Genomic DNA, 12,336 nt, shown 5'->3' on the forward strand with positions numbered 1-12,336 from the left:
GTTTTATATTTGCTAGCCAAGCAATGCCCAACAACCAGAAGCTATGAAACCTATTATTTAAATCTACAATGCTTTTCTGGAAAGCAGCCAATCAGCTGCATAGAATTCACATAGAGTTGCATCACCCAATACTGTTCTGTGCCTGGATCCTGCCTAGAAATAATTATTACATTGTTACAATCAACTGGACGCTGAGAGTCTGGGCAAAGATTCCTTACTTTGACATCTGCCTCAAGTACAAACATTCTTTTGTAGGTGACAGATTATCTTTTAAATCGAAAGCATACAAAAACAAAATGCACAAAAAAAACAGTCTTTAAACAAGCGTGTCAAATCAATGATTTGGTATATATTGAAAAATGCCAGAAGGATTTTAGACATTTACATTTTTTTATTGCTGTATTGAATTGCATAATCAATGAAGTAATTAAGCAAAGCGCAGTTTAGATCTCATCCTATGCGGATGCATTCTGCTGAGCAAGCGTCTGAGATAACGCTCTTCACTCATGTCCCACAAACCGCTCTATTAACACAGTGAATTCATCGCTACGTCTACAGATCTATCTTGTGAAAATAAAATATAGAAATAAAAAAAGGCAACTCGAAGTAATTAGGAATATCAATCACTAAACAGGAAAGGTCATCCAGGAAATGCCGCTAAAGTCACAAACGCTGAGTTCACCTTTAATCGGAGTTGTGTAGAAATAATTGCATTGGGTTTTTAGTATAACACAGTGCTGAGATGGAAGAATTCATGTTCAAAAATAATTTTGGCCAACACTACCTGCCGGAGGGCTGTTGGATTGGGCCAGCATATCTGATCACTCTCTTAAAGCGGAGCTCCACCCTAAAGTGGAACTCCCGCTGATCGGAACCCTCCCCCCTCCGGTGTCACATTTGACACCTTTCAGGGGGAGGGGGGTGCAGATACCTGTCAGGTATTTGCACCCACTTCCGGCCACAGTCTGTGGGCAGGACATCACCTCCCGTCCCCCGTCCTCCGTTGTGTTCTGGGAACACTCGGCTCCCAGAGCACAGCGGGAGCCAGTCAGCAGGCGCAGCGCGACTCGCGCATGCGCCGTAGGGAACCGGGCAATGAAGCCGGAGCGCTTCACTTCCTGGTTCCCTCCCTGAGGATGGCGGGGGGCAGCAGAGTGACGAGCGATCGCTCATCCTCTGCTGCGGACGGCGCTGGACTCCAGGAGAGGTAAGTGTGCCGATATTAAAAGTCAGCAGCTGCAATATTTGTAGCTGCTGACTTTTAATATTTTTTTTTTCAGCGGACATCCGCTTTAAAGAGGTTGTAAATGTCCTTATTTCTTCTGAGAAATCCTCACTTCCTGTTCTTCTGTCTGTAACTCCACACAGTAATGCAAGGCTTTCTCCCTGGTGTGGAGTGTTGTGCTCGCCCCCTCCCTTGGACTACAGGAGAGTCAGGATGCCCACTGACACACAGTTCCTTTCTCTGCAACGTAGAGAGCGTCCTGACTCTCCTGTAGTTCAAGGGAGGGGCGAGCATGACACTCCACACCAGGGAGAAAGCCTCGCATTACGGTGTGGAGTTACAGACAGAAGAACAGGAAGTGAGGATTTCTCAGAAGAAATAAGGACACTTAAAAGCAAAATGGAAGGATGAGGTAAGTGAAGGAGGACTGCACTAAGGTAAAGAAAGCTATTTAGGAAAAAAAATAAAAATTACCTTTACATCCCCTTTAAATCTTTGGTTTCTCAAAATCTAAAACACGGTTAAAGCAAATGTGCAACAGGCTTGCTAAAATTTGAATGCAACATGATAATCTATATCGTTTCAATGTTTTATAATCTGCCGCTGTAAGATTTGTCGCTGTTGTTCATAAACAGATTGCCTTAAAGCCACTCGGTTGTCATACTCAGGATTTGTATCATTTATCGTGAAGAAAAATGTGCTCGTCTTACTTCCTGCAGACTCATATCTCATATGTAAACGTTGGGCCATGATGTCTTGTGTACAAAGGAGCAACATCAAAAAAAAGAAAGGAAAAAACAAAACAAAGAAAAGAAAAGAAATATTGACAAAAACATATTCTTGCCCATACTGACCAATCAAGTCTCATCTGTTCTTGATACTTCTGATTGGATGCCAACAACAAAGTCTGCAGCCAACATAGATCTCAGATATTTAGTATACATTATGTGACAGAGCTGGGCACTGCCATGGTGTGCATTTAGGAAATAGATAGAGGATTCACACTAAGGCCTCATGCACACACACATGAGCTCAACGTTGCTTTTACAGGCATTTGAGATTTTTTTTTACTCTGCCTCCATGTTAGGGAGTCCATAAGTCTATGGAAGAAGGAGAGTGCCCAGGGGTGCCAGTAGAACCCTATCTAGAGGCCAGGAGTGGGCCTGTACAGTGAGGTGCTGCACTAAAAGGCTGAGTGAGCCAAGAGAGCCGAGTCTGAAGCGAGAGCCAGGTGGCTTAGCATTTTCAATTACTGCTTTGATTTGTGAAGCTGCGTGGATAACTTTGTGTTGGGTTTTGCTTTTCCTTTTCAATAAAAGTGGGCTGCCATACCCTGAATACAGTTCTGGCTGGCACAACTTAAAGCGGAGGTCCGGCGTAAAAATAAAAATAAAAGTCAGCAGCTACAAACACTGTAGCTGCTGACTTTTAATAAGGACACTTACCTGTCCAGGGTGCCCGCGATATCAGCAGCCGAAGCCGAGCAATCGCTCGGGTCTCGGCTGCCCCGCCGACATCCTCGGTGAGTGAATCAGGAAGTGAAGCGTTGCGGCTTCACTTCCCGGTTCCCTACCACGCATGCACGAGTTACGCGGTGCTATGTGAACGGGCGGATGTCTCCTGGGACACACACAAGAAGACACCGCTCCCCATTTCCCAGGAGGCAGCGCGAGGAGGAGAAGAAAGAAGACCCCGCGAACGAGGAAGTGGCAGATTAGGACTTCTTTGGTATGTAACCTTTACGAGAATATTTGGAAAAATAAAACCATTTTAAGTGCAGCAACTCAGCAACTTTTTCTTTACCACGTCATGGTAGAGAGCTGGAAGAGAAATCGCGACTGGAAACCTGCCATTGGGGTACAGCACATTCTGCAAATTCACGAAAGAAGGCAGAATCCACCAGATGGAAAGGCATCCACCACTCCTCTTGACCAACAGAAGCTACGTTTTCCACAACACTGTAACCTACCAGAGTCGGGAAAAGCATTCTATAAACTCCTCTTTAAAAGGCGTCCAAAAGATTTAAAGGGGTTGTAAAGGTAAATGTTTTTTCACCTTAATGCATCCTATGCATTAAGGAGAAAAAACATACGACAGCACCGAGCCTTTATATATATATATATATATATATATATATAAAGAATTCTATTCTATTCCACTTAGCGCAGACTTGGTTTACACTCATGCGTGTGAATAGGGTTCAGGAGGGCAGTATTTTCAATATGAACCCAAACTCAACACAGGGACATGACCTCAAACTAGCTGCAGGAAAGTTCGAAAATTGAGAAGGTTTAATTTTACTGAAAGAGTAGTTGTTACTTGGAGAAGACTTCCAGCTGAGGTAGTGAGTCAACAGTAAGTGAATTTAAACATGCTTGGGGCAAACACAGATCTACACTCCTTTTTAACCACTTCCCGACGGCCGTACGACTATTGACGGCCGCAGGGTGGTTCTACTTCTCTGAGGCGCCGTCAATTGACGTCCGCCCCTTTCCGCGTTCCCTGTGCGCGCTCCCGAGCGCGCAGCGGGTAACTGCTGTGCTGGCCGTGTCCCTTGGACACAGCCAATCACAGATCGCTGTGAACAGCCAATCGGAGTGGCCGTTTGCTAGGCGATCTGTGCGGCCAATGAGAGATGATCTCATATGTTTACATAGGAGATCATTTCTCATTGCCGGCTCTCACAGACAGCGGTGCTGTCAGGGAGAGAGGAGACCGATCTGTGTCTCTTGTACATAGAGACACAGATCGGTCACCCCCCCCAGTCACCCCCCCTCCCCCCACACAGTTAGAACACTATATAGGACACACATTTAACCCCTTCCTCACCCCCTAGTGTTAACCCCTTCCCTGCCAGTCACATTTATACAGTAATTAGTGCATTTTTATAGCACTGATTGCAGTATAAATGTGAATGGTGCCAAAAATGTGTCAAAAGTGTCCGACGTGTCCGCCATAATGTCGCAGTCGCAATAAAAATCGCAGATCGCCGCCATTACTAGTAAAAAAAAAAATAATAATAATAATAATAATAATTCTGTCCCTTATTTTGTAGGCGCTATAACTTTTGCGCAAACCAGTCGCTTATTGCGATTTTTTTTTTTTACTAAAAATATGTAGAATACGTATCGGCCTAGACTGAGGATAAAAAAAAAAATTGGAAAAAAAAAAATTGAGCTATTTATTATAGCAACAAGTAAAATTTTTTTTTTCCTTTTTCAAAATTGTCGCTTTATTTTTGTTTAATAGCGCAAAAAATAAAAACCGCAGAGGTGATCAAATACCACCAAAAGAAAGCTCTATTTGCGGGAAAAAAAGGACGCCAATTTTGTTTGGGAGCCACGTCGCACGACCGCGTAATTGTCAGTTAAAGCGACACAGTGCCGAATCGCAAAAAGTCCTCTGGGCAGGAAGGGGGTTTAAGTGCCCAGTAAGGAAGTGGTTAAAAAGAAAAAGGTAAAAAGAGAGCCGACTCGAAGGGACTATTAGTAGTTCTTCTGCCGTCACTCTTCTTATGCTCCTATCTGTGAAAATGATTTCCCATTACTGTCTGTGGGCTGCTCTGCTTATTTAACAAGCCCGAAATATGTGTGCATGCAGAATTTGAACTACCTCTGCTGGCTTGTTTGGAATGGGAATGATAACAAGTACATCATTTATGCCGTGTGAACAGCCCTAACTGCAGCATTTCATCTCTGTGTTTATTTGGTACCAGCATAGTTCTCTGCAACAATCTTCAACATCGCGGGGCCGTGTAGCGGAACAACATCTAATGTAATACAGACCATGGGAGTCTCCAAGTCCCACTCACAAATCTGATGCATGGAAATCATTTAAAATTACAAGATGTCAGTTTTGACACCAACTACAGTGCACTGATCATAGATGGCCTTTGAAGACCCAACTTCTCATTGCAACCATTTGATATGTACTGTATTCCAAGGCCCGGATTCAGATACAATAGTGTATCTAATCGGCGGGCGTAACGTATCTCAGATACATTACGCCGCCGTAAATTAGGGCAAGTTCCGTATTCAGAAAGAACTTGCGCCCTAAGTTAAGGCGGCGTAACGTATCTGGTCCGGCGTAAGCCCGCGGAATTCAAATTCTCCATGCAGTGGGCGTGTTGTATGCTAATGATGGCTGACCCCACGTAAATGACATTTTTGGATAAACAGCGCATGCGCCGTCCGTGAACGTATCCCAGTGCGCATGCTACAAATTAACCCGCAAAAAGACAATGCTTTCGTCGTGAACGTAAATTACGCCCAGCCCTATTCGCGAACGACTTCCGCAAACGACGTAATCGACAGAAAATACAACGCTGGCCCGACGTCCATACTTAACATAGGATACCCCTCATATAGCAGGGGTAACTTTACGCCGGAAAAAGTCTAACGTAAAAAAATGCGCTGGGCGGACGTACGTTTCTGAATCTGCGTATCTACCTAATTTGCATATTCCTCGCGTAAATCTACGGAAGCGCCACCTAGCGGCCAGCGTAAATATGCAGCCTAAGATACGACGGTGTAAGTGACTTACGCCGGTCGGATCTTAGGGAAATCTATGCGTAACTGATTCTATGAATCAGTCGCATAGATACGACCCCGCAACTCAGAGTTACGACGGCGTATCCGGAGATACGCCGTCGTAACTCCTATCTGAATCCGGGCCTATTACATCATCTTCTACAAGAAAAAGAACGGTGGAGCAGCGATGTATTCCAGTGTTTATGATCTCCTGTCCGGTAGGGATACACTCATTTCTAATTTATTAGCTCAGCCAATGGTGAATAAAGTCTACTGTCTGAAGAACATCAGCTATACAGGAAACGCCATTCAATTAGACACCCCGAGTGGCGCTGTAGCAGCCGCTGCTACAGAGAAAAGTCGCTCTGCTCTCCCCCACACCCTTCTGCCCTCTCCGCCATTCATAAAACTTGTGTTACTATTCTCCCACAATGCATTGCATTCTGTGAATGGAGGAGAAGCAGTTGAATGACAGGATCACCACTCCCAATTTACACAATGTAATGCCCTGTATAAGAGTACAAGTACTGGGAATGGCGGAGCGGGCAGAAGGAGGCGGGCTGGTGGCGCAGCTTTTCCCTGTTGCAGCCGCTGCTGTTAGCTTTCACAGCGCCACTCAGGACAGAATACAGCAGCTGCCGATATTGCCGGCACCCTGGACAGGTAAGTGTCTATTTATTAAAAGTCAGCAACTGCAGTATTTGTAGCTGCTGGCTTTCAATATATTTTTTTAGGCGGACCCCCGCTTTAAGGGGTTGTAAACCCTTGCGGTTTTTTACCTCAATGCATTGAGGTGAAAAACCTCTTGTAACTACCAGCCCACCAGAGCCCCCCTTTTATTTACCTGAGCACGATTGTTCCTGCGCCAGGGACAAGCACACCCGCTCCAGCCGGTGTCTTGGGTCCTTACTGGATAGACTGATAGCAGTGCAGCCATTGGCTCCCGTAGCGGTCAATCAAATCCAATGATGTAGAAGTCGGGGGCGGAGCCGAGTCCTGCTGACTGTGTCAACGAACGCAGCAGCAGGACAGGGGAGCGTGCCCACACAGGTGTCCCGAGGGAGAGCGCTTCTCTGACAGGGCACTCAAGAAGAGGAGGAGCCAGGAGCGACACTGAGGAACCCCAGAAGAGGAGGATCAGGGACACTCTGTACAAAACCAACTAACAAAATGTAACTTATCCCTTAAAGGAGTTTTAAAGGAAAAACATTTTTTTGCTGAAATTACTGTTTACAGGGTATAGAGACATAATAGTTAACCGATTCCTTTTAAAATTGATTAAAAATAGATAAAAATAAATCATATAATGTGCCTCTAGTTTCGTTTTTGCATGTTATCCTGCCTCTGTGCTATACAGAGCAGAGATGGTTTGGAAAATGAAACTAGAATCTCCCAGTACTGTGGTGATCAGGAAACAGACAACCAGGAAGTGTCCAGAACAGAGAAGAATTACAGCAACATCAGAGCAAAAACGAACAATGAGGACAAGAAACCAGGACTGCAGTAAGGTAAAGGAAGCTATTTAGCTAAAAAAAAAAAATCCTTTAGTGACCCTTTAACCCCACCCCACTCTAACCAATCTCTATCATGAAAAAAAACACCCTCTAAATACCCCTTTCTCTTACATTGTGGTCACAAGACACCCCAGAGCGGAGTTCTCTTCTGTTTGCTTTGGTAGGAGTCAGTAGAGGAGAGACATCAGCCTGACGGGAATAAAGAGACCGGTGGTTTTGGTAGCATCTACAGCATGTAATTAGCGGTCCCTGCAGCCAAAAACAGCATTAGCAAGAGATCTGGGTGGGAGTGGTGGACTTAGGAAAATATAACCTGTAAAAAATAATAAAACAACTTGCAGGATGTTTTGTCCCATGCAGAAGGGGAGGGGCCTGGAGTTGGGCTTTAACATATATCTAGGCATAACCTTATATTCAGTTTAGGATAGAATGGGGAAGGGTTAGGCCTTCTGTAAGTTTTTATTACAGAGGGACTAAGGGGTAGGCCCTCTGTAAGGTTCCCCAATGGGGTGATGCACCCTCTATTTGTACTGGTAAGGAGTTGTTTCCAGAACAAGATATAAAGGGAAATCTTCTACTAGGAATAACTACTTTGGGAACAAATTCTCCCAACTTTAGGAAATTTCCTCTCACTTCCAGTGAGGGGAAATTTCCCTAATGGTACACAGACCAAAACAAATAACTTTGCAGGGGTCTTGACCTTTTCTAAAAAAAAAAAAAAAAGGTTTTAGCTAGAAATACAGCAGACTGTAAGGGTCTTGTTAACATTGCAGTAGGCTTTACTTCCCCCCTGAAAAGCAATCTGCAGTGGATCACTTTTCATAGGGCATTCAACATTTGACTAGGAGGTGATATATCAACTGCTTTAATCCTCTAAGTTTTCACCACCGTGCCACAACTGCATACATTGCACATGAATGCAGAATGGCCCCTTTCAACTGAATGGGCCATGTTTGGCGGCAGTACTCTTGTACTGCTCAGCAAACAACAGGAGGTATATGTTTGTTGGGGCTAAGAAGCAAACCATCAAAGCCACGGTATGTTTACTAACCCCTCTGGCTGCCACTGTAGTTTAAGGCAGGGCTCGACAAATCCCGGGCGCCAGGTCGCCATTGCGACTAGAAATGGTGTCCTGGCGACTTGGCTTGGAAGGTGGGCAAAAAAAAAAAAAAGCCGTTGGTTTTACAATTTATTACCACCAGATGTGTGAGCTGGCGCCATCTGGTGGTGGCTGTTGGTATTACAAGTTAAGCAGCAATTCTAATGTAATTTTTCACTATTTTTCACTGCCACCTTCTTCCCTCTAATTAGGACCCCCAAAGATTATATATATTTTTTATCCTAACACCCTAGAGAATAAAATGGCGATCGTTGCAATACTTTCTGTCACGCCGTATTTGCGCAGCGTTCTTGCAAGCGCACTTTTTTGGGAAAAAAATTACACTTTTTTTAATTAAAAAATAAAACAGTAAAGTTATCCCCATTTTTTTTAATATTATGAAAGATAATGTTACGCCGAGTAAATTCATACCCAACATGTCACGCTTCAAAATTGCGTCCGCTCGTGGAATGCCGACAAACTTTTACCCTTTAAAATCTTCATAGGCGACGTTTAAAAAACTCTACAGGTTGCATGTTTTGAGTTACAGAGGAGGTCTAGGGCTAGAATTATTGCTCTCGCTCTACCAATCGCGGCGATACCTCACATGTGTGGTTTGAACACCGTTTACATATGCGGGCGCTGCTCACGTATGTGTTCGCTTCTGCGCGCAAGCTCGTCGGGACGGGGTGCGTTTTCTGGCTCCTAACTTTTTTAGCTGGCTTCTAGATTCCAAGAAAATTTGTCAAACCCTGGTTTAAGGGGGGGTAATAAAACCACCTATTTTTGCCTCTCTTAATGACAAATGTACACTAGGCCTAACACATTTTGCCAACTTTTAAAAGTTGCAATTTTATTCCAGTTAACAAAAAAAAAATTGCTACGCTGTGTGGCATTGAATGAAAATATGAATGAGAATGCTAACAGGATCTGTATTAAATGAATGCAAAACTGCATTGATGTGATTGGCATACAACATCTTCTCCACCAGCAAGCTGGATTCCTCCAAATACCTGACAGGGCTGGACTAATCCCAGGAGCCAGGTATCCAACACTCCCTAAAAATCACAGCAGGTGTCTATCTTATGAAGTGTCCTAGTTGTTGTCAATGGAACAGGTTTTCTAAAAAAAAAAAAAAAACAATCCAGCAAACTCCTGGATTGGCCAGAGAGGTTCCTGAATCCCATGTTAATTGGTCCATCCCGGAGTCTGTGGAGCATCTTTGATGTTCACATTTCCAGCAACCTCTCTACACTGGTGTGATCATCCATGGTGACTGCTTGTACACAGAGACCAAGGTGCATTGATTCGGGATGACAGCTGTCACAGAGATCTATGAAGGCTCCGGGGACTTTGAGAAATGACATGTGAAGCAGATGCTGGGCTGTCAGCCGTTTAGATTTCATATTGTTCCTCTATGTTTGTAGGTGTATCTCCGGATTCAGGGGGGGGGGGGGGGGGAATAAATGTTGTGCTATCTGTCCACAAAGACTGATGGCTACTAATAGCAGGGAGTCATAGGAAGACCTACACCATACAGTCTGTAGTCTCAGAACAACCGATCAGACCAATCCTTCTCTGGAAAGTCATCTATTTGGTGAAAGAAGTTTGAATCCAATGGGATGTGGAGATTCCAAGACAATCCCTTCCTCTTGTGATTGGATAAATAAGGAGTGCAGATCTGTTCTGATCTACTAAAATTGTTTGCCCCCATCCAACATTTCTCAGTACATCTGTGTCTTGTGACGACATCTGCACCTGGCATAGCTGCCAATAATCAGGCTGCCCACAGAGCTCAGGGAGCAGTCAGGCACTCAGCCACAAACCAACCACACTCAGAGACCTCAGCTTCATATAAACACAGCTGAGTGTTTTACAGCAGACAGAGAAGATCTTCTAACCTGCCCAATCGATGTTCACACTGGAAGTGATTGGCTGCCTGGTGTCACCCCCGACACAGGGGAACCGAGATCTGAAGCATGTGCCTGGCGTCACCCTGACATCAAGGATATGAGCTAGGCGTCACTGGGGATGGGAGATCAGAATTGGGTGCCCGGTGTCACTGGGGACGGGAGATCAGAATTGGGTGCCCGGTGTCACTGGGGACGGGAGATCAGAATTGGGTGCCCGGCGTCACTGGGGACGGGAGATCAGAATTGGGTGCCCGGCGTCACTGGGGACGGGAGATCAGAATTGGGTGCCCGGTGTCACTGAGGGCGGGAGATCAGAATTGGGTGCCCGGTGTCACTGGGGACGGGAGATCAGAACTGGGTGCCCGGTGTCACTGGGGATGGGAGATCAGAACTGGGTGCCTGGTGTCACTGGTGATGGAAGATCAGAACTGGGTGCCCGGTGTCACTGGGGACGGGAGATCAGAATTGGGTGCCCGGTGTCACTGGGGACGGGAGATCAGAATTGGGTGCCCGGTGTCACTGGGGACGGGAGATCAGAATTGGGTACCCGGTGTCACTGGGGACGGGAGATCAGAACTGGGTGCCCGGTGTCACTGGTGATGGAAGATCAGAACTGGGTGCCCAGTGTCACTGGGGACGGGAGATCAGAATTGGGTGCCCGGTGTCACTGATGGCGGGAGATCAGAATTGGGTGCCCGGTGTCACTAAGGGCGGGAGATCAGAATTGGGTGCCCGGTGTCACTGGGGACATGAGATCTGAATTGGGTGCCCGGTGTCACTGGAGACACAAGATCAGGATTGGGTGCCGGGTGTCACTGGGGACACGAGATCAGGATTGGGTGCCGGGTGTCACTGGGGACACGAGATCAGGATTGGGTGCCGGGTGTCACTGGGGACACGAGATCAGGATTGGGTGCCGGGTGTCACTGGGGACACGAGATCAGGATTGGGTGCCCAGTGTCACTGGGGACATGAGATCAGGATTGGGTGCCCAGTGTCACTGGGGACATGAGATCAGGATTGGGTGCCCGGTGTCACTGGGGACACGAGATCAGAATTGGGTGCCCGGTGTCACGAGATCAGGATTGGCCCCATGTTCCATGATTATAAAGACAACCCTAGAGACATCTTCCTCTGAGCCCCCCACACTGCCCGGCCGCCAGTCACACAGGGGGAGGATGGGTTTTATGATCAGCCTTGATGGTATAGAGCTACAAGTCCCAGAATGCCTATCTGTCAGAGTGTGCCATGGCAGACTGGGTATTGCAGTGATCTGATTGGCTGGGCGCTCTTACCTTCAGATAACTCGAGCTCCAGCTCGGCCAGGCTCTCCCGGATCTCCACCGGCAGTGTCTCCAGAATGGCACATCCCCCTCTCTCCGCCATCCCGGTGCTTCTTGTGTCATACGACTCAGCAGCAGCTGGCAGCCCGCATACCCCCCGCACAGGGCCCTCCTCCGCCGGCCAGCCAGGGCCTCTCCTCTCCGGCACACGGAGCAGTCTATAGCCGGTGTGCCACACTCAGCACTGCGCCCTCCTTGCTCTCCTCAGGCCTCTCTGCCTCCGCTCCCAAGTCCACAGGACCGGCCTGGCGCGGGAACGCGCTTGGGAGCGGTCCGGGAGCGCGCGGTGAAGTGGGGTGGGTGTGTGTGTGTGAATGTTATGCCAGCTGCGATTCTGCCTAGTAACAGTATACAGCAGAGCCTGCGCTCGTCCCCGTCACTCATTGAGAAGCAGAGAGGCCTGGGCACGCAACCTACGCGTGTGCTCGTTTACAACTCTGCATATTCAGTTCGCCACGCCTTTGCCAACTGATTGGTTACAACATAAGTCGCCTAATTGTCATTGGACGGCAGAAGCCGCACCTTCACACGTGCTGGGCATTACACGATGCTCTTTATGAATGGGCAGCCCATGGCACCGTGCACTGTACAGATCCCGGGGGCTGAATCAATGGGAATCCTTGCACTGTCTATGGGCAGCTCAGCACTGAAATTCCCACCAATGTGGCTTTATGGATCTGTTTACCAGTGATACCAGCTAACCATAAGTCATC

The 12,336-nt window shown here is 46.8% G+C and overlaps 1 protein-coding gene across 6 annotated transcripts in view; it reads right to left on the minus strand.

The window, feature by feature from the left end:
• Positions 1–11,973, minus strand: part of DIP2A (disco interacting protein 2 homolog A) — a 165,623-nt gene extending 153,650 nt beyond the window's left edge. For 2 of the 6 annotated variants that reach the window (XM_040357585.1, XM_040357584.1), the window contains exon 1: positions 11,576–11,949. In XM_040357585.1, coding sequence (XP_040213519.1) covers positions 11,576–11,666 — 91 coding nt within the window. In that variant the 5' untranslated portion in view covers positions 11,667–11,949. Of the gene's footprint in view, positions 1–11,575 lie in introns of all 6 variants that reach the window. The other 4 variants (XM_040357583.1, XM_040357582.1, XM_040357586.1 and 1 more) reach the window with 4 other exon arrangements.
• Positions 11,974–12,336: the final 363 nt, after the last annotated feature.

Source organism: Rana temporaria, chromosome 6 (genome assembly GCF_905171775.1).
Source record: "Rana temporaria chromosome 6, aRanTem1.1, whole genome shotgun sequence".
NCBI classification, from domain to species: Eukaryota; Metazoa; Chordata; class Amphibia; order Anura; family Ranidae; genus Rana; species Rana temporaria.